General features: G+C 51.7%; 1 protein-coding gene across 1 annotated transcript in view; it reads left to right on the top strand.

Moving 5' to 3' along the window:
- COL5A3 (collagen type V alpha 3 chain) overlaps nt 1-26276 on the top strand; it is a 47170-nt gene extending 20894 nt beyond the window's left edge. The window contains exons 25-61 of the mRNA XM_032171576.2: nt 309-362; nt 3849-3902; nt 4875-4919; nt 5147-5200; nt 5314-5358; nt 5981-6034; nt 6136-6189; nt 6607-6660; nt 6785-6892; nt 7042-7131; nt 7395-7448; nt 8292-8399; nt 8521-8628; nt 8711-8764; nt 9417-9470; nt 11597-11704; nt 11781-11834; nt 12030-12083; nt 12193-12246; nt 12379-12432; nt 12967-13074; nt 14562-14615; nt 14792-14845; nt 15140-15193; nt 15741-15794; nt 15983-16090; nt 16259-16312; nt 17008-17061; nt 17244-17351; nt 17653-17706; nt 17793-17828; nt 18418-18471; nt 19077-19287; nt 19403-19515; nt 22937-23005; nt 24950-25189; nt 25283-26276. Of these exons, the coding sequence (XP_032027467.1) occupies nt 309-362; nt 3849-3902; nt 4875-4919; nt 5147-5200; nt 5314-5358; nt 5981-6034; nt 6136-6189; nt 6607-6660; nt 6785-6892; nt 7042-7131; nt 7395-7448; nt 8292-8399; nt 8521-8628; nt 8711-8764; nt 9417-9470; nt 11597-11704; nt 11781-11834; nt 12030-12083; nt 12193-12246; nt 12379-12432; nt 12967-13074; nt 14562-14615; nt 14792-14845; nt 15140-15193; nt 15741-15794; nt 15983-16090; nt 16259-16312; nt 17008-17061; nt 17244-17351; nt 17653-17706; nt 17793-17828; nt 18418-18471; nt 19077-19287; nt 19403-19515; nt 22937-23005; nt 24950-25189; nt 25283-25429 (2886 nt within the window). The 3' untranslated portion in view covers nt 25430-26276. The remainder of the gene's footprint in view (nt 1-308; nt 363-3848; nt 3903-4874; nt 4920-5146; nt 5201-5313; nt 5359-5980; nt 6035-6135; nt 6190-6606; nt 6661-6784; nt 6893-7041; nt 7132-7394; nt 7449-8291; nt 8400-8520; nt 8629-8710; nt 8765-9416; nt 9471-11596; nt 11705-11780; nt 11835-12029; nt 12084-12192; nt 12247-12378; nt 12433-12966; nt 13075-14561; nt 14616-14791; nt 14846-15139; nt 15194-15740; nt 15795-15982; nt 16091-16258; nt 16313-17007; nt 17062-17243; nt 17352-17652; nt 17707-17792; nt 17829-18417; nt 18472-19076; nt 19288-19402; nt 19516-22936; nt 23006-24949; nt 25190-25282) is intronic.
- Nucleotides 26277-26788: the final 512 nt, after the last annotated feature.

Here is a 26788-nt window from a genome sequence, read left to right as displayed (position 1 = left end):
TGTCATCTTTAATTCCTCAGCTCAGCATTACAGAGCAATTTGATGCACGCAACTTATGTGTTCATCTCCATAACCACCACATGCAATAGGCATTTTCATCCCATTTTACAGACGAGGAAAACTGAGACTTGGAATGGCTGAATGACCTGCCCAAGGACATGCCCCTAGCAGGCAGGAGCGAGGACTTGAACCTTGTTTCCCCAATTCCCATCCCATTAGCCCATTCACCATGCCCCAGCCAGCCTGACCTTTCCGCCTCTGACCTCCAGGTTGCAATTTCTGACCTTTGTCCCATAACCTTTCTGCAGGGCAAGCTTGGGGTGCCAGGCCTCCCAGGTTATCCAGGACGCCCTGGGCCTAAGGTAGGAAGCTGGGGGTGGGGGTGGAGATGGAGATGGGCAGGATTCAGAGACTAACATCTGGGGATCCAGGCTGTGGTCTTGGGGGATGAGCTGCCACCCCAAGGGTCACTGACAGAATGTAAAATGTGGGCTTTGGCCAGGCATAGTGGCTCATGCCTATAATCCCCGCACCCTGAGAGGCTGAGGTCAGAGGATTGCTTGAGCCCAGGAGTTCAAGACCAGACTGGGCAACATGGCAAAACGTTGTCTCTACGAAAGCACACAAAAATTAGCCAGATGTGGCTGGGCACGGTGGCTCATGGCTGTAAGCCCAACACTTTGGGAGGCAGAGGCAGGCGGATCACTTGAGGTCAGGAGTTAGAGACCAGCCTGGCCAACATGGAGAAACCCCGTCTCTACTAAAAATACAAAATTAGCTGGGTGTGGTGGTGCATACCTGTAATCCTGGTCACTCGGGAGGCTGAGGCAGGAGAATCACTTGAACCCGGGAGGCAGAGGTTGTGGTGAGCTGAGATTGCACCATTGCACTCCAGCCTGGGCAACAAGAACAAAACTCCATCTAAAAAAAAAAAAAAAAAAAAAAATTAGCCAGATGTGGCCAGGGGCGGTGGCTCACACCTGTAATCCCAACACTTTGGGAGGTAGAGGCAGGCGGATCAGGAGTTTGAGACCAGCCTGGCCAATGTGGTGAAACCCTGTTGCTACTAAAAATACAAAAAAATTAGCTGGGCATAGTAGCATGCGCCTATAATCCCAGCTACCCAAGAGGCTGAGACAGGAGAATTGTTTGACCCCAGGAGGCAGAGGTTGCAGTGAGCCAAGATCGCACCACTGCACTCCAGCCTGGTGACAAAGCAAGATTCCATCACAAAAAAAAAAAAAAAAAAAATTAGCCAGATGTGGTCCCAGCTACTTGGGAGGCTGAGATGGCAGGATCACCTGAGCCCAAGGAGATTGAGCCTGCAGTGAGCTATGATCGAGCCACTGCACCCCAGCATGGGTGACAGAGGGGGGACTCTGTCTCAAAAATTTTTTTAAAAAGTGAGCTTTGACCTCAGATAGACTTGGGGTCAAATGCCCTCTTACCTGCTATGTGATCTTGGGCAAGTTTCTTGAGCCTGTTTTCTCTGCTGTGAAACAGACATCCCAGTAATTTCCACCTCATCAATTTGATTATAATAATGTTGATAATGGTGATGATGACAGTGATTATAAAACTGTAGGATCCTTTTATTTGGTGGGATTAAGTTTCATTCACCAACAAAGTCAATTAAAGGGGAGAATCAGAATCATAAAATACACATCTTATATATCTTGAATTAATTATAACTGATAGTCAAATGTACTTATGCAAAAACGTACTTATATAAAAACATAACATTTTTTTGCCAATGTTTTGATGGGTGAGGACACTGATGAGATTCATTTTTCTGCCTAAACTATACCCATATTATATCCCTGATGAGTTCTGTTTCTATAGAGTAGAGCAGAAACCTAAAGACATTTGGGGCTGGGCGCGGTGGCTCATGGCTGTAATCCCAGCACTTTGGGAGGCTGAGGCGGGTGGATCACCTGAGGTCGGGAGTTCACCACCAGCCTGGCCAACATGGCAGAACCCCATCTCTACTAAAAATACAAGAATTAGCTGGGTGCAGTGGCGGGTGCCTGTAATCCCAGGTACATGGAGGCTGAGGTAGGAGAATTGCTCGAGCCCGGGAAGTGGAGGATGCAGTGAGCTGAGATCGTGCCCCTTACTCTACCCTGGGCAACAGAGTGAGACTCTGTCTCAAAAGAAAAAACAATAGACATTTGGGAAGATATTTGAGTGCAGAATCCTCCTAGAGTTTCACATTTTTGCTCTGTTGAGCTGATAGTTATCTTGCCTACATTGGATTTGACAGTGGTGGTTTTTTTTTGTTTTTTTGGTTTTTTTTTAGTGATTACCCTTTAGATTGACTCCTTTTCCTTTAACTTAGATTTTTTTTTTTCTTTTTAACGATTGGGAAAAAACTTTTAACTTGGTTTTGATGGACAACTTTATTCTCCTTCCTTCCTTCCTTCCTTCCTTCCTTCCTTCCTTCCTTCCTTCCTTTCTTCCTTCCTTCCTTTCTTCCCTCCCTCCCTGCGTCCCCCTCTCTTTTTTCTTTTCTTTTCTTTCTTCTTTCTTTCTTTCTCTCTTTCTTCTTTCTTTCTTTCTTTTCTTTCTTTCTTTCTCTCTTTCTTTCTTTCTTTCTGTCTTTCTCTCTTTCTTTCTTTCTTTTTCTTTCTCTCTTTCTTTTTTTCTTTCTTTCTCTTTCTTCCTTTCTGCTTGCTTGCTTTCTACCTTGGCCTCCCAAAGTGCTGGGTTTACAAGCGTAAGCCACTGTACCTGGCATAGACTAAGATTTTAGAAGGTCCTTGTGTGCATGTGTTCAGGATCTTTGAAGAGTGTTGGGGCCAGGTTGGTGGCTCACACCTGTAATCTCAGCACTTTCAGAGAATGTGGTAGGAGAATCATTAGAGGCCAGGAGTTCAAGACCAGCCTGGGCAACATAGTGAGACCCCATATCTACTAAACATTTATTTTAAAAATTAGCTGGACATGGTGGCTTGAACCTGTAGTCCCAGCTATTCAGGAGGTTGAGGTAGGAGGATCACTTAAGCCCAAAAGGTTGAAGCTGCAGTGAGCTATGATTGCACCACTGCACTCCAGCCTGGGTGACAAAGTGAGACACTGTCTCTTAAAAATAAAACAAACAAAAAAAGAGTATAGAGACCATGGAACCCCCAGATGGGAAGGGAGAGTAGAGGGAGCCTGAAATGGGCTTTGACTCGGGATGCCACCAGATTGGGTAACTTGGGCAACTGTCTTTTCTGATCTGAACTCAGTCTGCACAATGAGGTGTGGGAGAGGATATCAGAGCCTGTGATGTCTTCCCCCAGGTAGAGGAAGGGTTCCTCCAGTCTATGCTGGAGGCATAGACTAGAGTCAGCTAACAGATATTAAAAAGCACTCACCGTGTGCCAGGCAGTGGGGAATAAGACCAGTGAGCTATGTCACAGTGAGGGAAAACAGGCCTTGAATAAATAAGTCGATAAGGGTCATTTCAATGCAAGTGTTCTTGGGAAAACAAAATAGCACAATGTGACAGACAGAGGGTGACTTGGGCAATGTGGAAGCCAGGATGGTGGCAGAAAGGCATTCTAAGGAGGTGACATCTGAATGAGAGCTAAATGGTCAGGAGTGGCTGACTTTGTGGAGATCTAGGAGACGAGCATTTCAGCCAAAAAAAGCAGCCAGTGCAAAGGGCTGCAGTGAAATGAGAAGGGAGGAGAGGAAGGGAGAGGAGAGAAGAGGGCTGCCTTGTAGGAGGCTGGGGCTGTAGAGACCAAGGAAGCTTCTGGAATCAGTGACCTGGAAATGCTTCAAAGGATGGTATGAGGGGCCAATTCCATCCACCACTCACTCCTCACCCTCATGTCTTCTTTCTAATTCTCTCTACTCAGGGATCCATTGGATTTCCTGGGCCCCTAGGACCCATAGGAGAGAAAGGGAAGTCGGTGAGTTATGACCGGGGGTAAGGGAGAGGGGCGAATTTGTCCAAGGGGAACAGCATGTGTGGTTGTGTCTGATGATGGGTGGACCCTGGGTGTTTGTGTCTATGCCTGGAAGCACTTGTGTGCACACATGCTATTATATGCAATGCATGACACATGTAGGTGATTACACATGGTATTATCATGAATATGACTGTAAGTACATGTATATGCATTTCATGTATCTTTCAATATAGATGAGACAGGGTTTGAATGCCGCGACCTGCAGGCCTGTGCCTGGGTGAACAAGGGCATGAATCTGCATGCACTTTGCATGATGGTGGGCATAAATGTGTGCAAGAAGCTTGTACACATGCGTGAAAGGACATGTGTATACACATGTGTGTGTTTCTGTGCACACTGAGTGATGTGTATACACATGTGTGTGTTTCTGTGCACACTGAGTGATGTGTATACAGGCAGGTATTGTATTTGTGTTGCTATGTGTGTATTGTAACAGTGTTAATGAACATTGTGTGTATGTACATGAGTGTATGTATACTGCTGTGCTCACCAAAACAAAGTCCTCAGCTGAATCCAGGCCTGCATGTGTTTACAGTGGGTATACGTGTGTGCAAGAGATGTATTGCACGATGAGTTCTGTGTCATCTTCAGGCTGTGGATTGCCAAATGCATGCCATGATTACATGCAATCATGTATGCATACTGCACAGCTGTGATAATATATGTCTTGTGGGCAAACATGCTTGCACGTTTGTACTCTGTAGATGCAATCATAGTTGTAATTGTGTGTTTAAGATCTTTGCATGGTTTTGAGTATAAGTTGTATGTGTGTGTATGTGTATGACTGAAAGGCTTGTGAATAAATATGTGGCAGACAGCTTTCTGGGTCTGTGACTGGGTGCCTTTTTGCGTTTGCATCATGCCTTTGCACCCTAACTCTCTTCTGCTCTCTCTCTTACAATTCATTTTCAGGGAAAGGCAGGGCAGCCAGGCCTGGAAGGAGAGCGGGGACCACCAGTAAGAAAATAGACAGTGCCCCCTACCCTGCTGGGACTTGGGGACAGGGCTGGGAAGGAAAGGTAGTGGAGAGGTCATCTGTGGGCAGGGAAAGGGTTTGGGTTATACCAATGTCCCTGGTCGGGCAGGAGAGGGAGTCACAAGGGGAGGGGACCTGGAAGATTTGGTCTCATCTCCCAGGCTCCCCCACCCCCTCATATCTGATCTTTGCCTTTTTTTTTGTTCAGGGCTCCCGTGGAGAGAGGGGGCAACCGGGTGCCACAGGGCAACCAGGCCCCAAGGTATGGGATGGGTGGGCAATCAAGGCCCCCCATGCCCCAGGCTCAGCCAGTCCCTCCAAATTCTTCCCAGTTGAGTTTGTTCTGGGGACTGAGTCTCATTCACTCTGTCCTAGGGCGATGTAGGCCAGGACGGAGCCCCTGGGATCCCTGGAGAAAAGGTGAGTGTGTGTGTGTGTGTGTGTGTGTGTGAATGTGCATGTGTGTGTGTGTGTGACAGAGAGAGAGAGAGAGAGATTCTGAGTGGAGGACAAGCCCAAGAGATGAAGAGACATTATAATGCAGTGGTAAGAGCACAGCTTAATTGGGTGTGGTGGTGCACACCTATAGTCCCACCTACACTGGAAGCTGAAATGAGAGGATTTCTTGAGCCCAGGAGTTGGAAGCTGCAGTGAGCTAATCACACCACTGCACTCCAGCTTGGGTGACAGAGTAAGACTCCATCTTTAAGAAAAGAAAAAAAAGAAGGAGCACAGCCTCTAAAGTCAGAGAGCCATGAGTTCAAGTCCTGACTCTGCCACTCACCTACTGTGTGACCCTGGGCAAGTCACTTAACCACTCTGGGCCTTAATTTTCTCCTCTGTAAAATGGGGGTAACCTCAGTCTCCACCCCAAAGGGCTGGAGTGGTGAATAAAATGACTGATTGTGTGGAGAATGCCCTGCCCATGCCTGGCATGCAGTAAGCACTCAATATGTGCTCGATCCTGTTGTTATTATGTGGGGCTCAGGGAGTGGGCAGGGAGGCAGAAGGGATGAGATAATGACTTCTGGTTCCATTTCAGGGCCTCCCTGGTCTGCAAGGCCCTCCAGGGTTCCCTGGGCCAAAGGGCCCCCCTGTGAGTGAGGTCACCCTGACTGGGGGTTGGGTGGGTGGAGGATGTGGGAAGGGAGGAAGCCCTGTATCTGTGCCCCAACCCTTTCCCACCTCATCCCCCAGGGTCACCAAGGTAAAGATGGGCGACCAGGGCACCCTGGACAGAGAGGAGAATTGGTGAGTAACCCCTCAACCTTTGATTCCTGATCCTTTTTTTTTTTTTTGAGACAGAGTCTCACTCTGTCACCCAGGCTAGAGTGCAGTGGGGGCAATCTCAGCTCACTGCAACCTTTGCCTCCCGGGTTCAAGCAATTCTCCTCCCTCAGCCTCCTGAGTGGGACTACAGGCGCGTGCAACCATGCCTGCCTAATTTTTGTATTTTTAGTAGAGACGGGGCTTCATCATGTTGACCAGGCTGCTCTCAAACTCCTGGCTTCATGTGACTCACCTGCCTCTGCCTCCCAAAGTGCTGGGATTACAGGCATGAGCCACCGGACCTGGCCAGATTCCTGATTCTATCAGGCCTTCCCTGTCTCCCCCTCCTCCATCCCTTCCCCATGTAACACCGCCCCTGCATTTAATTTTTCTCTCTAGGGCTTCCAAGGTCAGACAGGCCCGCCTGGACCAGCTGGTGTCTTAGGCCCTCAGGTCAGAGTGGACTCCATAAACCTCCCTTGTTTTGTACCAGTCGGGGGATATTTAGGGGAAAGCTGGGCTCCTAAGCGACTCCCCTAGCCCACCCCCACTCAACAGGAGCCTTCTTCCTCACCAGGGAAAGACAGGAGAAGTGGGACCTCTGGGTGAAAGGGGGCCTCCAGGCCCCCCTGGACCTCCTGGTGAACAAGGTCTTCCCGGCCTGGAAGGCAGAGAGGGGGCCAAGGTGAGACACTGTCCATTGGAGATCTTGGTTGAACATCCAAGATCAACCAAGGGCTCAGAATCAGGCTCATGGGGGAGGGGCCCTGAGTCACAGATTGGAGGGAGACATCCCTCCCTGGAGCTTGACTTCCCTCCTTTGCCCTCCTGTAGGGGGACCTGGGACCACCAGGACCCCTTGGGAAGGAAGGGCCAGCTGGACTCAGGGGCTTTCCCGGGCCCAAGGGGGGCCCCGGGGACCCGGTGAGTATCTTTGGAGACCCTCTTGCATGTCCCTTAGAGAAGGAAAGGATGGGGGCGGTCAGGGGAGGGATGGGGGAATGGCATTTGGGGTGTGGGAAATGATGAAAGCAAAAAAAATGGTGGAGGAGACTGGGGAAGGCAGACCCCCTCAAAGCTCAGTGTCCAGTCCCAAGAGAGAGGTGGGGACTGTGAGCTCCCCACAGAAGAAGACAGGACTTGGGGACACCCTTGGGAGTCTCTTAACTGTGAATTATCTCCTTCAGGGACCTACTGGCTTAAAGGGTGATAAGGGCCCCCCAGGACCCGTGGGGGCCAATGTAAGTATAACCCCATGTGCTGGGTGGGGGCAGGGGGGAGGGGACTTAAGGTGTCTTGGAAGCTTGACATTGTCATGATAAAACCCATGATGGAGGCCGAGGCAGGCAGATCACTTGAGTTCAGGAGTTCAAGATCAGCCTGGCCAACATGGTGGAACCCCGTCTCTACTAAAAATACAAAAATTAGCCAGACATGGCCGCGGATGCCTGTAATCCCAGCTACTACTCTAGAGGCTGAGGCAGGAGAATCACTTGAACCTGGGAGGTGGAGGTTGCAGTGAGCCAAGGTCAGTTCTGTTGCTCACTGGCTGGGCCATTGTATTCCTTGGCAAGCCTCAGTTTCCTTGTCTGTAAAATAGCCATGATGAGAAGCCTCGTCGCATGTATGATCACAAACCTCATTGAGATCATTTATCCAACAAATACTTACCTGTGCATTGGCCATCAACATATAAAAACCCCTTTTCTGGGGCCAGGTGTAGTGGCTCATGCCTATAATCCCAGCTCTTTGGGAGGCTGAGGCTGGAGGATCGCTTGAGCCCAGGAGTCTGAGACCAGCCTGGGCAACATAGCCAGGTCCTGTCTCTACAAATATATATATATAGGCTGCTAGGAGGACTTTGGCTTTTGTTCTAAGTGAGACGGGAGCCGTGGAGGGTTCTTGAGCAGGAGAGGAATATGCCCTGCCCCTCAAGTGCTCACAGGCACCCTCTGGCTGCTGCAAAGGGAACAGGTTAGATACAATCCTGGTAACCTCAGAACTCAGTGCCTGGTGGCTTAAAAACCCTCCATAAAGGAGAGCTACTACTGGTATTATTCCTGACTCCTCACCCCTGTTCTCAGGGCTCCCCTGGTGAGCGGGGTCCTTTGGGCCCAGCAGGAGGCATTGGACTTCCTGGCCAAAGTGGCAGCCAAGGCCCCATTGGCCCTGCAGGCGAGAAGGGGTCCCCGGTAAGTGACTTGCCCATCCCATTCCTAGGGCCTCCTCAGGGTCTGGCCCTGCCACATCCCAGGACATGGCTCCTGCAGGACATTCCTGCCCTGACATCCCCCTTTCCATCCCCCACAACAGGGAGAACGTGGCCCCCCTGGCCCCACTGGCAAAGATGGTATCCCAGGGCCCCTGGGGCCTCTGGGACCCTCTGGAGCTGCTGGGCCTTCTGGCGAGGAAGGGGACAAGGTGAGGGGTTCACAGAGAGGAAGGGTCCAGGGGAGGATGGGGGTGAATGAAAGCTGGGTCCTTCATCCCATTTCCTCTGCAGGGGGATGTGGGCGCCCCCGGACACAAGGGGAGTAAAGGCGATAAAGGAGATGCGGTGAGTGAAGATCCCCAGTGAGGCAGGGTGGGGTAGGTAGCAGAAAAGAGAGGAGGCCAGGGATGTAGAGATCATTCTCCATGAGGTAGGAGAGGCCATGGAGTTTTCTGCCTTCTTGGGTACCATCTTGACACCTACATGCAACAGAAGGTACTTGAGCTGCCTGGAGCAATGGGTCCACGGAGCAATGGGTCCACAGAGCAATGGGTCCACAGAACCCAGCTGCAGACAGGATAGGGATAGCTGGGGCTCCCAAAGAACTGGAAAGGCACTGGGGTGCAGGTATACTCCTTCTCCATTCTTAGTGACACGTCCTTCCCTCTGCCTGTGACTCTGCATTGCAGGCACTGAGGCATCTGATACCCAACTTCCCCCCGCCCCAAATGTCAGCTCCAGTGTCTTGCATCATTGAGCCAGCTTTGTCCCTGGGTCTTGGTGGAACTTGTGGCCAGGGCTGGGCTTAGGACAGACGTCTGTCTGATCCCATCAGTTGGTGGCTGAGAAGACAGGATTTGGGGGGATGTAGCTGTTGCTGCTTGGTAGGGGAAGTTGTTCTCATAAAGGGGGTGTGGGAGGCAGTGATTGATAGCTCCAGTGCCCTCTCTAATCTTAAACCTGAGGGAATCTTTGGTTCTGTTTCCTGTTCTCCCAGGGCCCACCTGGACAACCAGGGATACGGGGTCCTGCAGGACACCCAGGTCCCCCGGTGAGTGCCCCCAGCTTTGCAGTCCTTCTCTGGATCCTTGATGGGAGGGATAGTGGGAGCAAATGACAGTGGAAGCACACTGACTCAATCCAAACCTCAAACCCAACCCCAATCCTCCCTCAATACTGACACCCAGTGTGAACTCAATCCAAGGATCGGAGTCAATCCCAACCCAACCATGTCGTCCGCTCAATACCGACACTCAGTATGAACTCACCCTCAGAATCTGAGTCAATCTCAACCCAACTATGTCTTCCCCTCAATGCCGACACCCAATATGAACTCAACCCCAGAATCTTATTCAATCCCAACCCAATGATGTCTTCCCCTCAGTACCAACAACCAATATGAACCCAATCCCAGATTCAGAGTCAACCCCAACCCAACCATGTCTTCTTCTCAATACTGACATCCAATGTGAACTCAACCCCAGAATTTGGCTCAATCCCAGTCCAACCATGTCTTCCCCTCAGTGCTGACACCCAATGTGAACTCAACCCCAGAATCTGATTCAATCCCAATCCAACCATATCTTCCCATCAATACCAACATCCAATATGAACTCACCCCCAGAATCTGATTCAATCCTGACCCAACCGTGTCTTCCCCTCAGTGCCAAAACCCAGTGGGAACTCAACCCCAGAATCTGGCCCAATCCCAACCCAACCATGTCTTTCCCTCAATACCGACACCCAATATGAACTCAACCCTAGAATTTAGCTCAATCCCAATCCAACCATGTCTTCCCCTCAATGCTGACACCCAATGTGAACTCAACCCTAGAATCTGATTCAATCCCAACCCAACCATGTGTTCCCCCTCAATACCAACACCCAGTGTGAACTCAACCCCAGAATCTTGCCCAGTCCCAACCCAACCATATCTTTCCCTCAATACCAAAATCCAGTATGAACTCACCCCCAGAATTTGGCTCAATCTCAACTCCAACCATGTCTTCCCCTCAATGCCAACATCCAATATGGACTCAATCCCAGAATCTGGTTCAATCTCAACCTCATCCTCAACTTTGATCTGCCCCTCTATATCGATGTCCAATATACACTCAACCCTAAAATCGGACTAAATTCCAACCTAAACCCAGCTCCGAACCCCACTTCAGCCCCGGTCTCAACTCTGCTCATGACCTTAACCTCAGTCCTACTCAAACCTTATCTTCAGCCAGGTGCGGTGGCTCATGCCTGTAATCCTAGTACTTCGGGGGGCCAAGGTGGGTGGATCACCTGAGGTCAGGAGTTCAATATCAGCCTGGCCAAAATGGTGAAACTCCATCTCTACTAAAAACACACAAAAAAACTATCTGGGCATAGTGGCAGGTCCGTGTAATCCCAGCTACTTGGGAGGCTGTGCCAGGAGAATTGCTTGAACCAAGGAGGCAGAGGATGCAGTGAGCCAAGATAGCACCATTGCACTCCAGCCTGTGCGATAGAAGGAGACTCTGTCTCAAAAAAAAAAAAAAAAAAAAAAGCCAGGCACGGTGGCACACACTTGTAATCCCAGCTACTCGGGAGGCTGAAGCAGGAGAATTGCTTGAACCAGGGAGGCAGAGTTTGCAGTGAGCAGAGATCGCGCCACTGCACTCCAGCCTGGGTGACAGAGTGAGACTCCTTCTCAAAAACAAAACAAAAAACAAAAACAAAAACAAACAAACAAAGGCCTTATCTTCAAATCTCTTAACCAAGCCCTGACCCAGACCTGTCCTTTTTTGTTTATTACCATACAGTAGGAACATACGACCTTATCCTTAACCCCAACTCTGACCCACTCTTCCAATGCTGACCCCAGACCTGAACTCAAACTTTGAATATGACCCTGGGCCCAACCTCAAACCCAACGCTAAATTCCATCTCAACCCCAGTTGAACCCTGCCCAAGACCTGAACCTCAACTGCAAATCTGACTCACTGTTTAACACTTTGACTCAACCCTTGACTTCATTCCCAAGCCCTGTTCCTTAACCTGGACCCCAACTCCAACTCAACCCTGACCCTCCCTAAACTTAATCTGAACCCTGACTCCAACCCTTAACCTCAGTCTTGACCCTTGAGCCTCACTCTACCCTAATCACTGACCCAAACCTTAAATGTGGCCCTGTTTGTGTTCTTCCAGGGAGCAGACGGGGCTCAGGGGCGCCGGGGACCCCCAGGCCTCTTTGGTCAGAAAGGAGATGACGGAGTCAGAGGCTTTGTGGGGGTGATTGGCCCTCCTGGACTGCAGGTGGGTGTCTGGGTTTGGGGGTGGCACTTCTGATCCTCCCTAGCTGGTGCCCCAATCTTGCTTCTTTGTTCCACAGGGGCTGCCAGGCCCTCCTGGAGAGAAAGGGGAGGTCGGAGACGTTGGGTCCATGGTATGCGCTCCCAGAGGAAGGTGGGAGGGGGAGGATGGTGGGGTTATAGGGTGGCGGCAGGCATTAGATTCATTTGAGGGACATTGTCATTTTAAGGGCTCTGAGGGTCACCAGTATTGAGAGTGGTATCCGTGGTCAATGTGGCCTTTTGGGGGGGCCGTGGGGTCACTGGATACTAATTCTGACCTTCTACAGGGTCCCCATGGAGCTCCAGGTCCTCGGGGTCCCCAAGGCCCCAGTGGAGCAGAGGTGAGAACTCTTGGGGGGCCAGGAAAGCTCAGAGATGGGGACACCCATTTCCTAAGAAGAGGATGTTGGGATTCCACAGTCCCACTCTCACCCCTTGCTGTCTCTCCAGGGCACTCCAGGGCTGCCTGGAGGAGTTGGTCAGCCAGGCGCCGTGGGTGAGAAGGTGAGCGAGGGAAGACAGGGGCTGCACGGGGGGAAGAGATGAATCTAGTCCTATTGGGCAGGGACGTTCTGGGGAGCCCCTCCCTGTCTGCCAGGATGGAACCTCTCCCCACTCTCACTTTGCCTCCTGCAGGGTGAGCCAGGAGACGCTGGAGACCCAGGACCTCCAGGAGCCCCAGGCATCCCGGTGAGTGACTGTGTGATGTGATCCCTGCACCCAACTCAGGGACCCCTGGGCATCTTGGGCCACTTTGACCTCTGGGCAGTCCAAGATCGTCCACTCACCCCTGTCCTGTGGCCGTCCCTTATGACCTTGAGGAAGGACACCTGGAAGGTCTCAGATAGGGCTGCTATGTACAGTTCTGCAGGTTGCACACTGCACAAGGCTGCACGGCTCAGGGGTAGGTGAGGGCTCAAATCTGAGTCATGAGTCCTGACTTGAGGATGAGTTGCCCAGAGGGGGCCCCTCTTCTAATTCACTCAAGGGCAGCACATGGGCTAGGCCAACCTTGCACATGACCAATGGGCACCTAGACCATCCAGACCTTTCACTGTCTTAAGTCCTAGCTCCTTCTGACCTTTGACCCTTGGACAACCTAGGCTACTCTGAACCCTGACCCCAGAAAAGTCCCAGACCACCCCAATGCCTGAATCCAAATATGCTAATCCTTGATCCCTGGAAAGTCCAGACCACTCTGACCTCTGACCTCTTTCTATAAAGGGGCCCAAGGGAGACATTGGTGAAAAGGGGGACTCAGGCCCATCTGGAGCTGCTGGACCCCCAGGCAAGAAAGGTCCCCCTGGAGAGGATGGAGCCAAAGGGAGCGTGGTGAGTCCTGGGGGGAAAGTGGGGGCAGACATGGGAGGGGGCACTTGAATGTTCTTGAAGCTCTCCCAAACTTTTTTTTTTTTTTTTTTGAGAAGGAGTCTTGCTCTGTCACCAGTCTGGAGTGCAGTGGCATGATCTCAGCTCACTGCAACCTCCGCCTTCCGGGTTCAAGTGATTCTTCTGCCTCAGCCTCCCAAGTAGCTGGGACTACAGGCACGCGCCACCACACCCGGCTAATTTTTGTATTTTTAGTAGAGATGGGCATTCACTATGTTGGCCAGGATGGTCTTGATCTCCTGACCTCGTGATCTGCCTGCCTTGGCCTCCCAAAGTGCTGGGATTACAGGCGTGAGCCACCGCGCCTGGCCAAAGCTCTCCCAAACTTCTAGCCAGGGATTACATCCTCTAATTTACTGATCTCATGAGCAACCCCCAGAACACGGATGAATGAATGAATGGGTGGATTGATGGATTAATGAATCAGTGGATGAATGTATGAATGAATTAATTAATGAATGGATAAGTGACTAACTCAGTGGATGGATGAATACGTGAATGAATAAATGGATGAATAAATGAGTGAATGAATGGATGAACGAGTGAATGAATGGATGAACAAGTGAATGAATGGGTGAATGAATTAATTAATGGAAAAATGAATAAATCAGTGGATATATGAATATGTGAATGAATGGATGAATGAGTATATTAATGGATGAATAAGTAAATTAATGGATGCATGAATGTTAATGAATGGATGCATGAATGAGTGGCCGAATGGACAAATGAGTGAGTGAATGAGTGAATGGATGCATGAATGAATGGAGGCATAAGTGAACAAAATGACTGAAGAGATGAGTGAATGAATGAATGAATGGATGGATGGATGAGTGAATTAGTGAATAAATGTGTGAATGAAACATAAACGTACAGTGGTTATACATCATTGAATGGCACGAAAGTTGATTTCACGGCAGATCATTCTAACACTGTTGTAAAGGTTAAGGTTGAATTGGGTCAGATTTGGGGTGGATGTGGGATTTGGCCTTGAGGCAAAGGTTGAGGCCCTTCTGCCACCACAGTAGGGTTTGGGGTGGGTGGAGGTCAGGAAGGGGCTTTAGCATCTGTGGGACCTCGACTTGAATCGCATTGTTTGGAGTGTCCCTTCTCTGAGCGAATGAATGAATGGATGGATGGATGAATGAATGAATGAATGAACAAACAAATGAATGGCCAGTTTTCTCTGTGAGTCCCGAGCTGGGAGGCTGTGAGGAGGCTGCAGCGAGACCATGCGTGCAGCATTCTTAGCTCAGCATCTGCACCCATGAAACATGAGAATGTTCACTCTACCAAGCCAGGGATTTTATGTTTTGTTCACTAATGTGTCCCCAGAAACCAAACTGTTCCTGGATACAGTTGATCTGTTCCATAAATGCACGATTGCTCCACAATTCAGAGATGTGATTATTAATCATTCTGTGTTCCAGGGCCCCACGGGGCTCCCCGGAGATCTAGGGCCCCCAGGAGACCCTGGAGTTTCAGTGAGTGTGACCCCCTCCCCAATCCTGGCATATTTCCTAATTCTGTCCCCATCTCCCCACCCCTGCAGACCTGGGCACTGACAGTGGAACCAATAACCTTCTTTTGCCTCCCAGCCCCACCCCAAATTTTCACGTACCCTCATCACCCCTCCCAACTCTGTCTTCCCCCCATGCAGGGCATAGATGGTTCCCCAGGGGAGAAGGGAGACCCTGGTGACATTGGGGGACCGGTGAGTGGGAAAACAGAGGGTGTGGTGCTGAGGGCGGGGGGGTTGGGGAGCTAAAGAGTGAATTGGGGGGGCAGGGGAGTGGGCTAGTGGGGTACCCAAGGCCCTTGCAGATGCTCCCGCTTCACCTCTCTGGGGAACCCCAGGAATGTGAGCAGCTTGAGGGAGTAGGTGGGAGGTGGGAGTGCCCGGTGCTGGGGTGAGGCTTGGGGAAGGCTGTCTTCTGGTCCAAGGCATCCTAAAACAGGCTCAAACAATGTTAGCTGAGACCACAGCTGGTGTCCTTGTCTCCTCCAGGGTCCTCCTGGAGCTTCTGGGGAACCCGGCGCCCCCGGGCCCCCCGGCAAGAGGGTGAGTGATACGCCACCTCCTGGGTCTTTGATTTATCTACAGCCCCCACTCACCTTACAGACCCCAGTCATCCCACAGCCCTCAACTCACCCACAGCCCCCATTCACCCACAGACCCCACTCACTCCACAGCCCCTACTCACCCCACAGACCCCACACACCCACAGACCCCGCTCACCCCACAGACCCCACACACTCCACAGACCCCACTCACCTTACAGCCCCCACTCACTCCACAGACCCCACTCAGCCACAGACCACACTCACCCACAGACCCCACTCACCCCACAGACCCCAACTCACCCCACAGCCCCCACTCACCCACAGACCCCACTCACCCCCACAGCCCCCATTCAACCACAGACCTCACCCACCCCACAGATCCCACTCACCCACAGACCTCAGTCACCCACAGACCCCACTCACCCAGACCTCACTCACCTTACAGACCCCCACTCACCCATAACCCCCCAATCACCCAGACCCCACTCACCCCTCAGACCCTCGGTCAGCCCCTAGACCCCTGTTCACTGTCTTTCCCTTCCCAGGGTCCTTCAGGCCACATGGGTCGAGAAGGCAGAGAAGGGGAGAAAGGTGCCAAGGTGAGTCCCCCTGGCAAGGGGAAGGGTCCCTGCACTACTCTAGGCCAACAGTGGGGCCATCAGGAGAGGGTGGACCTGTGACCACCATGCACCTACTCCCTCCCGATCCCAGATGCTTCTTGGCAGGGGGTCAGGAGGCAGGAACCCTCTGACTCTGGCCCCTCCTCCCTTGCCTGTGTCCATTTCAGGGGGAGCCAGGTCCTGATGGGCCCCCAGGGAGGACGGGTCCAATGGGGGCTCGAGGGCCCCCTGGACGTGTTGGGCCTGAGGGTCTTCGAGGGATCCCCGGCCCTGTGGTGAGTGGAGCGGGGCAGGGGTGGGACAGGGTGGATCCAGCCCCTCTGCCTGCTCCCAGCTTGTGATCCCATCACCGTTTGGAGGGGCTGCCCCTGGTGCATGGTGGGGGGGGTCCACACTGGGTTCTGACAGGGTGCAGCCCACCCCATGTTCTGTTCCATTCTCAGGGTGAACCAGGCCTCCTGGGAGCCCCTGGACAGATGGGCCCTCCCGGCCCCCTGGTAAGAGATTTGTTCATCCTTGAGGTTCTGGCTCTGAGGACCACTCTGGGCACCTAGTGACCACCCAGTGAGCATTGGTGCAGGCTGACCCTCACTGACCATCCGAGTGTCCATATTACCTGTCTCTACTAACCATCTGCTCTGACCTTCCACCTTGATAGTCTCCACTGCCCATCTCTCTAACCCTCTGTTCTAACACTCCACCTTGATGATCTACACTGCCCATCTCTATAACCCTCTGCTCTGACCTTCCACCTTGATGGTCTACACTGCCCATCTCTATAACCCTCTGCTCTGACCTTCCACCTTGATGGTCTACACTGCCCACCTCTATAACCCTCTGCTGTAACACTCCACCTTGATGGTCTACACTGCCCACCTCTATAACCCTCTGCTCTAATACTCCACCTTGATGGTCTACACTGACCACACTGACCCTCCATCTTGATGGTCTACACTGATCACCCACGCTGACCTTGGCCACTGATCACTCACGTTGTCCATCCTCCAATCAACCCCTCATTAGCTCTCATCGTCCCACCTTGGTGGCCTATGCTGATCATCCCTTGACCCCATCCCTGGTAATTCCCATTTGAAATCTGCGTAATTTCCCATTTGACCATCCCCTAACCACCCACACAGACCTCGAGAGTTCACATTTCAGAATCCCTGACTGACCCTTGCTCTTCTCCCAGGGGCCCTCTGGCCTCCCAGGGCTGAAGGGAGACGCTGGCCCCAAGGGAGAAAAGGTAAGGACATCATTCCATTATTCTCTTCCCCATCTCCTCCCCTCTTTCCCTCCCTCCCTGGCCGGGGGGCTGGGAGATTGGCACATCCTCTGCACCCAAACTCATCACCCCAAGGCTCTAGGAGAAAAACCTCCCTGAATCCTCCCACATCCTCCCCTGTCTGTGCCTCTTTTGTCCTCCAGGGCCACATTGGATTGATCGGTCTCATTGGTCCCCCGGGGGAAGCCGGTGAGAAAGGAGATCAGGGGTTGCCAGGCGTGCAGGGACCTCCTGGTCCCAAGGGAGATCCTGTGAGTGTCCTGACCTGAGTGGGAAGAATGTATTTGAAGGAGGGGGTGGGTTGAGAGACTGTGGGTGTGGGGTCTGGGAAATGTGGGTCTGGATTAATGAGGGTGTGTCTGGGGAAAATAGGTGGCTGTATCTGGGAACTGGCAGGAGGCTGAGTCTGGGGTTTGGGGTCTCCCTGTGGGGAATTGGAGGCTTGTCTAGGGTTTGGGGTCTTCCTTTGGTAGGATTGAAGGCTTGTCTGGGGGATGTGTCAGGGCAATAGTGTGTGCCCCACCAATACTGACCCTGATGTCCTTTCCCTAGGGTCCCCCTGGTCCCATTGGCTCTCTGGGTCACCCTGGGCCCCCAGGTGTGGAGGTGAGTATGAAGGGAATCTTTTGTGGGATTAGGTCACTATGGCGGTCCAGGCCAGGACCTCAGCTCTCCCTGTCTGTACCCTACAGGGCCCTCTGGGACAGAAAGGCTCAAAGGGGTCTCCGGTGAGTACACCCTGCTTCCGTCGGCTTACACATCTCAGCTCCCCACCCCCTCCACTGCACCAGAACCCTCCACGCCTCTGCCTTCATTTATTTATTTATTCATGCAATCGTGCGTTCGACAAATATTTATTCAACACCTACAGTTGTATTTCATCAGATCCAAAATGCCATCAATTATAAGATGTACCATTATTTTACAAACTGCTAGGAAAGAAAACAATTCTGCCAAGTAAACTATGACTTGCCAAAGATGTTAAGAAGCTGATTTCAGAGACATTAAAACATGAAAAGAAAATTTGTGTCTGATGCTTAATGCTGAAAACTGCATGTCCCTTCCCCAAGGCTGTGTGTGTGTGTGTGTGAGTGTGTGAGACTGTGTATGTGAGTGTATGTGTGTGTGAGACTGTGTATGTGAGTGTATGTGTGTGTGAGTGTGTGACTGTGTGTGTGTGAGTGTGTGTGTGAGAGTGTGTGTGTGAGACTGTGTGTGAGTGTATGTGTGTGTGAGTGTGTGTGTGTGTTTGTGTGTATGTTGGTGGGAAGGGTCTCCATAGACAGCGTTCATTCTCCAAGTGACTTCTCCCTACAGGGGTCCATGGGCCCCCGTGGAGACACCGGACCTGCAGGCCCACCAGGCCCCCCGGTGAGTTCCCCAGGGAGGGGGGGAATGGACACCAAAACCTGAGGGGAGAGCAAGGACTATGTCTGGGTGTCCCCAGAGGGTCTTTCCGTGCCCAGCACTGGGCCAGGCACACACTAGGTGTTCAGAGGATGTAGTTGAAGAGGGTAGTTCCCTGCAAAACCCCAAGGAAGGTCTGGCTTGGGAGGGGGGGCTTGGAGGGACACCCATGGGGGCTCTGACCTGGGTCTTGTCTCTCGGACCCCATCTCTCCCTCCCTGTCTCTCTGCATCTCCCTTATCTGTCTGTCTCGATACTTGCGCCACTATTTCATCTTTTGTCTCTCTCCCTGCTCTCTCTCCCTCTGTCTCTGCTATTCTTGCGTTTTCTCTTTTGTCCTCTTACAACTTGGCTTCTCCCCATCTCTGAATCTGTCTTTCTCTTTCCTGTGTGTCTCTCCCTGTCTGCTTATCTCTCCTTTCTCTATCTCTGCCCCTTGTTTATCTCTCTCCCTCCTCTTTCTCATTTGTGTCTCTCTGCCTCTTCATCTCCGCCTGTCTCTCTTTCTCCCGCTCTCTCCCTCCCCCATCTCCCCTCTCTTCTCCTCCGTCCCCATCCCCCACGCCCAGGGTCCCCCTGCCGAGCTCCACGGGTTGCGCAGGCGCCGGCGCTTCGTCCCAGTCCCGCTCCCAGTCGTGGAGGGCGGCCTGGAAGAGGTGCTGGCCTCGCTCACATCGCTGAGCTTGGAGCTGGAGCAGCTGCGGCGTCCTCCTGGCACTGCTGAGCGCCCGGGCCTCGTGTGCCACGAGCTGCACCGCAACCACCCGCACCTGCCTGATGGTGAGGTCTGGTCCCCCCGCCACTTGGATGGGCGGAGGTGGGGATGTGGGGGGGGGGGGGTTGGGATCCGTCTGGTGCCATCCAGACTCACCCACCCTGCCTGGCTCTGCGGCAGGGGAATACTGGATTGACCCTAACCAGGGCTGCGCGCGGGACTCGTTCAGGGTTTTTTGCAACTTCACGGCGGGAGGAGAGACCTGCCTCTATCCCGACAAGAAGTTCGAGATCGTGAGTAACCCAAACCTCTCATCGCCTCCCCCAGGAAGGGCTGTCCCCGGCTCCCCACACCCACACCCACCTTGTCTGAGACGTTATTCTTCCTTCAACTGGCATTTATTGAGCACTTACTGTATGCCAAGTCCCGCCTCAAGAGCTGGGACTACAGCAGAGGATCAAAAAGAAAAAAAATCAGGCCAGCCTGGTGGCACATGACTATAACCTCAGCATTTTGGGAGGCTGAGGCGGGAGGATCGCTTGAGGTCAGGAGTTCGAGACCAGCCTGAGCAACATAGCAAAACCCCATTTCTACAAAAATTAAAAAATTGGCCGGGCATGGTGGTGCGAGCCTGTAGTCCCAGCTACTCTGGAGACTGAGGCGGGAGGATCTTTTGAGCCCTAGAGGTGGAGGTTGCAGTGAGCCGAGATTGCGCCACTGCACTCCAGCCTGGGCGACAGAGTGAGACTCCATCTCAAAAAAAAAAAAAGAAAGAAAGAAAGAAAAGAAAACAAACTATCTCTGCTTTTATGGAATTCATACCTTCCATGGGAAGACAGACAAGGAAAACTCCAAAAGAAATCAATAGGCTGGGTGTGGTAGCTCGCGCCTGTAATCCCAGCACTTTGGGAGGCCAAGGGGAGCAGATCACCTGAGGTCAGGAGTTTGAGACCAGGCTGACCAACATGGTGAAACCTCGTCTCTACTAAAAATACAAAAATTAGCTAAATGTGGTGGCAGGCGCCTGTAATCCCAGCTACTCGGGGGCTGAAGCAGCAGAATCACTTGAACCTGGGAGACAGAGGTTGCAATGAGCCAAGATTGTACTATTGAACTCCAGCCTGGGCGACAGAGTGAGACTCCACCTAGAAAAAAAAAAAGAAGGCCGGGCGCGGTGGCTCACGCCTGTAATCCCAGCACTTTGGGAGGCTGAGGCGGGCGGATCACAAGGTCAGGAGATCGAGACCTCCGGCTAACATGGTGAAACCCTGTCTCTACTAAAAAAAACACAAAAAATTAGCCTGGCTTTGTGGCAGGCGCCTGTAGTCCCAGCTACTCGGGAGGCTGAGGCAGGAGAATGGCATGAACCCGGGAGGTGGAGCTTGCATTGAGCCGAGATCGCGCCACTGCACTCCAGCCTGGGTGACAGAGCGAGACTCCGTCTCAAAAAAAAAAGAAAAGAAAAAAAAAAGAAAGTATCTACTTCACAGAGTGGCGTGCAGTTCAGATACTGATGCAAAAACAAATATCAGTGAACTGTTTTGTTTTTTTTGTGTGTGTGAGACAGAGACTGGCTCTGTCTCCCAGGCTGGAATGCAGTGGCGTGATCTCAGCTCACTGCAACATCTGCCTCCCAGATTCAAGCGATTCTCCTGCCTCAGCCTCCCCAGTAGCTGTAATTACAGGCATGCACCACCACGCCCAGCTGATTTTTTTGTATTTTTTTTTTAGTAGAGATGGGGTTTCACCACGTTAGTTAGGCTGGTCTTGACCTCAGGTGATCTGCCAACCTTGGCCTCCCAAAGTGCTGGGATTACAGGCATGAGCCACCGCACGCGGCCTGCAGGGAACATTTACTAAACCCTGACTACATGTGGTGCTGGGCTAATACCTCTATCTGCAGGTAAAGCACTTAGCAAGAACCTGGCCAGTGTAAGTGTGAAATAATATTTATTGTTATTGTTATTTTTGTCTGTTTTTCAGACAGGGTCTCACTCTGTCACCCAGGCTAGAGCACAGTGGTGGGATCACAGCTCACTGCAGCCTTAACCTCCTGGGTTCAGTGATCCTCCTGTCTCAGCCTCCTGAGTAGCTGTGCATCACAAAGGTGTGCATCACCATGCCTGGCTAATTTTTTAAATTTCTTATAGAGATGAGGGTCTCACTATGTTGCCCAGGCTGGTCTTGAACTGCTGGCCTCAAGAGATCCTCCTGCACTGGCCTCCCAAGGTATTGTGATTATAGGCATAAACCACCACACTCGGTCTATTTTAATTTTTTTAGAGACAGGGTCTTTCTGTATCACCCAGGCTGGAGTGCAGTGGCATCATCGTAGCTCACTGTAACCTAAAGCACTGGGATTAAGCAGTGGGAGAAAGCCACTGTGCCCAGCCCCATATTGTTTTGTTCTTTTGAGACATAGTCTCACTCTGTTGCCCAGGCTGGAGTGCAGTGGCGTGATCCTGGTTCACTGCAACTTCCACCTCCCCGGTTCAAGCAATTCTCCTGCCTTAGCCTCCTGAGTAGCTGAGATTACGGGTGCCCGCCACCACACCCGGCTCATTTTGTATTGTATTTTTAGCAGAGACGGGGTTTCACCATGTTGGCCAGGCTGGTCTCAAACTCATGGCCTCAAGTGATCCACCCGTCTCGGCCTCCCAAAGTGTTGAGATTACAGGTTTGAGCCACTGCGCCTGGCCCCATGTTGTTATTTTTAACTGGTTTATTTTCTCCTGGTTTAGTGGGAGCTCAGATGCCCAGTGGATGGGAATTTAGACAAGCTTGGACTTCCCACTGGGCCTGGAGTGCAGGACTTGATCCCTAAACAATTGCTAACATCTGAGGACCTCCTCTTCACTCACCTGCGTAGCCTAAAGGGAGAGGCTGAGGCTGGGCACAGTGGCTCTTACCTGTAATCCCAGCACTTTGGGAGGCTGAGGCTGAGGTGGGAGGATTGCTTGAGCCCAGGAGTTCAAGACCAGCCTGGGCAACATAGAAAGACCCCCTCCACCCCCTCTCCAAAAAAAAAAAAAAAAAAAAAAAAAAAAAACAGGCATGGTGGCACACTCCTATTATCCCAGCTACTTAGGAGGCTGAGGTTGGAGGATTGCTTGAACTTTGGAAGTCGAGGCTGCAGTGAGCCAGTGATCACACCACTGCACTCCAGCCTGGGTGACAGAACAAGACCCTGTCTAAAAAAATAAAAATTTAAAAAAGCTGGGCATGGGGGTGCACACCTGTAGTTCTAGCTACTTTGGAGGCTGCAGTGGGAGGATTGCTTGAGCCCAGGAGTTTGAGGCTGCAGTGAACTATGATTATGTCACTGCACTTCAGCCTGAGTGACAGAGTGAGATCCTGTCTCAAAAAATAATTAATTAATTAATTAAAATAAAATGGTACCATTGGAGATCCAGAGCTCAATCCCACTGGGGAGCCCTGGGAGACTGTGTAGCACAGGCACCTGAGAGTTATCCCCCTTGGAGGCGAGGGAGCTGGGGTATTTATCCACCAACTCCCATTAGTCATTGGATGAGGGCTGCCTCAGGGGCATGAACCTCCTTCCCTCATTGTGCACTGGCAGAGCTCATCCATCCCAGAAGCCAGAGAACATCCTGACATAGTCACAGCAGCCTACAGTGCGAGGAGGGAAATGCAGATGGGATCTAGGTGGCACCAAGGGCGTCAGCTACAGTGACCCTCCCTTTTCTCCTCCAGGTGAAATTGGCCTCCTGGTCCAAGGAAAAGCCTGGAGGCTGGTATAGCACATTCCGTCGAGGGAAGAAGGTGAGTCACCAGAGGCCGAGGTGGGGAGCATGAAAATTGATGGGAACCAGCAGGGGGGTTTGAGGGGTGGGTTCTGAGAGGTGAGATGAACAGGATAGGCTTTCCTCTACCTTCCTAGGGATCGCAAGCTGGAGGTGGGGTGGCAGCAGCATCAGATGTGTAACAGGCAGTCAACTGTCATACAGAATGATGGTGCCAGGACAGGGGAAGCACAGGGCATGGTGGAGATTTAGAGGCAGTGTTGGAAAGACCAGAAGGCTTACTGGTAGAGATCACAGCTCATCTGAAGCCTAAAGAATACACTGTATTAACAAGCTAGGAAGGACAAGGACAAGTGTTCCAGGGAGAGGGAAAGGCATATGCAAAGGCTCAGTCAAGACAGGGTCTGGTGAATTTGAAGAAGAAAAAGCCACATGGCTGGGTACAGTGGCCTGTAATTCCAGCACTTTGGGAGGCCAAGGTGGGCAGATCACCTGAGGTCAGGAGTTCAAGACCAACCTGGCCAACATGGTAAAGCCCCATCTCTGCTAAAAATACAAAAAATTAGCCAGGCATGGTGATGCGTGCCTGTAATTCCAGCTACTCGGGAGGCTGAGGCAGGAAAATCACTTGAGCCCGGGAGGAAGAGGTTGCAGTGAGCCAAAACCATGCCACTGCACTCCAGCCTGGGCAACAGAGTGAGATTCCGTCTCAAGAAAAAAAAAAAAAAAAAAGCATTATTAAGATATTTTGTATTTTTTCATATTAGTTCTTCAAAATCTGATGGAGATTTTACATTTATAGTACATCACAATTTGAATGCTAAATTTTATTGGGAATATTTGATCTATATTTAGATTTCATAAACCATTGAAAAACAGTTCAAAAAGTAGATTGAGACTCAAGTTGTTCCAAACATAAGCTTTCTGATAACTGGATTGAAGCTCAGTCATTAGTTACGATTTTTTTTTTTTTTTTTTTTGAGATGGAGTCTCGCTCTGTTGCCCAGGCTGGAGTGCAGTGGTGCGATCTCAGCTCACTGCAAACTCCGCCTCTTGGGTTCACACCATTCTTCTGCCTCAACCTCTCGAGTAGCTGGGACTACAGGAGCCCACCACTGTGCCCGGCTAATTTTTTGTATTTTTTTAGTAGAGACGGGGTTTCACCATGTTAGCCAGGATGGTCTCGATCTCCTGACGTCATGATCCACCCGCCTCAGCCTCCCAAAGTGCTGGGATTACAGACATGAGCCACTGCGCCCGGCCCCAGTTATGAATTTTCTTAAGTAAAAAAATTAAATGAAGTTAAAAAAAAAAAGTCCCAGCCAGGCATGGTGGTGTGCACCTGTAGTCCCAGCTACTTGGGAGGCTGAGATAGGAGGATGACTTGAGCTCAGGAGATGGAGGCTTGAATGAGCCAGGATTGTGCCAGCGCACTCCACCTTGGGCGAAAGAGCAAGACCCCAACCCCTACCCCCCCAAAAAGGAAAAAAATTAAATAAAGTAAAAAAAAAAAAAATCCCTCCTTCAAATCAGCCACATTTCAAGTGCTCAAAAGCTACATGGCTATTAGACATGTGGCTGCCATATTGGACAGGGCAGAAATCAGGTATTCAGGGACAGTGAGCTCTGTAGATCCAGCGACTCAAAAGAGTGGAGGCAGAGTTGTGTCTTCTGGGTGGGGAGGAGTGTGTTAAAACCCTGGATTAGTGGATGAAGCAATCAGAATTTGGGAGGTCAGATGGAGTGTGCATGGAGGCCTACTGGATGGAGAAGTGGACGGAGTGGATGTTCAGGTGACTCTTGGGATTCTGCCAGGGATCTCTAGGTGGCTGGTGGGACCTCCTCAGAGATGGCGACACAGGAGGGGTGGCTTTCTGCCAGTGGATAGAGATTCCGGGGGCTGGGTTCTGCAGAAAGAGGCTCATGGAGCCCCTCACCCTCTGCCTTGCCCTCCTCCCACCAGTTCTCCTACGTGGACGCCGACGGGTCTCCAGTGAATGTCGTGCAGCTGAACTTCCTGAAACTGCTGAGTGCCACCGCTCGCCAGAACTTCACCTACTCCTGCCAGAATGCGGCTGCCTGGCTGGACGAAACCACGGGTGACCACAGCCGCTCCGCCCGCTTCCTTGGCACCAATGGAGAGGAGCTGTCCTTCAACCAGACGACAGCAGCCACTGTCAGCGTCCCCCAGGATGGCTGCCGGGTAAGAGGGTGGGGCAGTGGCCAGCTGGAGAGGGGAGGCAAGACCTCAGCCACCCTCCCCGTAACTCACCATCTCTGTCTTCTCTGTGGACAGATCCGGAAAGGACAGACGAAGACGCTTTTTGAATTCAGCTCTTCTCGAGCAGGATTTCTGCCCCTGTGGGATGTGGCGGCCACTGACTTTGGCCAGACGAACCAAAAGTTTGGGTTTGAACTGGGCCCCGTCTGCTTCAGCAGCTGAGAGTGTCCGGGGTGGGAGGGACCGTGAGGGAGCCCCAGAATGGGGTGCATTTGGTGCTGAGGCTTTGAAGCCACCGTATTTATCGTTACCTGTGACTCTGGAGCCAATGGGATGTGACTTCGCTCATCACGGTCAGTCATTCCTTCTCCTTTCCAGGGCGCTGGGGGCTGGGCTTCCCTGGCCCAAGGGTCCAGCCTCCTCTCACCCCATTCCAGGTGGCATACTGCAGTCTGGCTCTTCCTCCCCTCCCTCCCCACCCAAGCCTCACCTCCCCACCCCTTGAACCCCCATGCAATGAGCTTCTAACTCAGAGCTGATGAACAAAAGCCCCCCACCCCCCAATGCCTGCCTCCTCACTCCTCCGTCGCTGCCCTTCACACCTTTTGGTGCTACCCCTCCCCAGAGTTAAGCACTGGATGTCTCCTGATCCCAGGCTGGGACCCCCACCCTCACCCTCTTTGATCCTTTCTACTTCCATGGTGAAAGGACTGAAGTCAGACTACAGAGGGAAGAGAGACTTCCCTTGACTGGGTTGTGTTTCTTCTCCTGCCTCAGCCCAGCTCTGCGAATCCCCTCCCCCTGCCCCCCACCTCCCCAGGCTCACCTTGCCATGCCAGGTGGTTTGGGGACCAAGATGGTGGGGGGTGAATCAGGATCCTAATGGTGCTGCCCTATTTATACCTGGGTCTGTATTAAAAGGGAAAATACCCCCTGTTGTAGATTTCATCTGCTTCCTCCTTAGGGAAGGCTGGGATATGATGAGAGATTCCAGCCCAAGCCCGGCCCCCCACCGCCAGGCCATAGGGCATAATTTGCATCTCAAATCTGAGAATAAACTGATGAACTGTGTTTTCTTCTCTGTGTATTTCTTTTTAAAATTTTTTTTGTTTGTTTTTATTTTTATTTATTTATCCTTGAGACGCAGTCTTGCTCTGTCGCCCAGGCTGGAGTGCAGTGGTGCAAGCTTGGCTCACTGCAACCTCTGCCTCCCGGCTTCAAACAATTCTCCTGCCTCAGCCTCCCTAGAAGCTGGGGTTACAGATGTGCACCACCACACCCGGCTAATTTTTGTAATTTTAGTAGAGATGGGATTTCACCTTGTTGGCCGGGCTGGTCTTGAACTCCTGACCTCAGGTGACCAGCCCACCTCGGCCTCCCAAAGTGCTGGGATTACAGATGTGAGCCACCACGCTTGGCCCTTGTTTGCTCGTTTTTAGAGACTGGGTCTCACTCTGTCGCCCAGTCTAGAGTGCAAGGGCATGATCATGGCTTACTGCAGCCTCCAACTCTGGGACTCAAGTGGTCCTCCTTCTTCAGCCTCCTGAGTACCTGGGACCACAGGTATGCACCATCACACCC

This window comes from Hylobates moloch, unplaced genomic scaffold, assembly GCF_009828535.3.
Source record: "Hylobates moloch isolate HMO894 unplaced genomic scaffold, HMol_V3 SCAFFOLD_12, whole genome shotgun sequence".
NCBI lineage: Eukaryota > Metazoa > Chordata > Mammalia > Primates > Hylobatidae > Hylobates > Hylobates moloch.
Note: the sequence above shows the minus strand (reverse complement) of the source record. Positions and strands in the feature narration are given on the sequence as shown.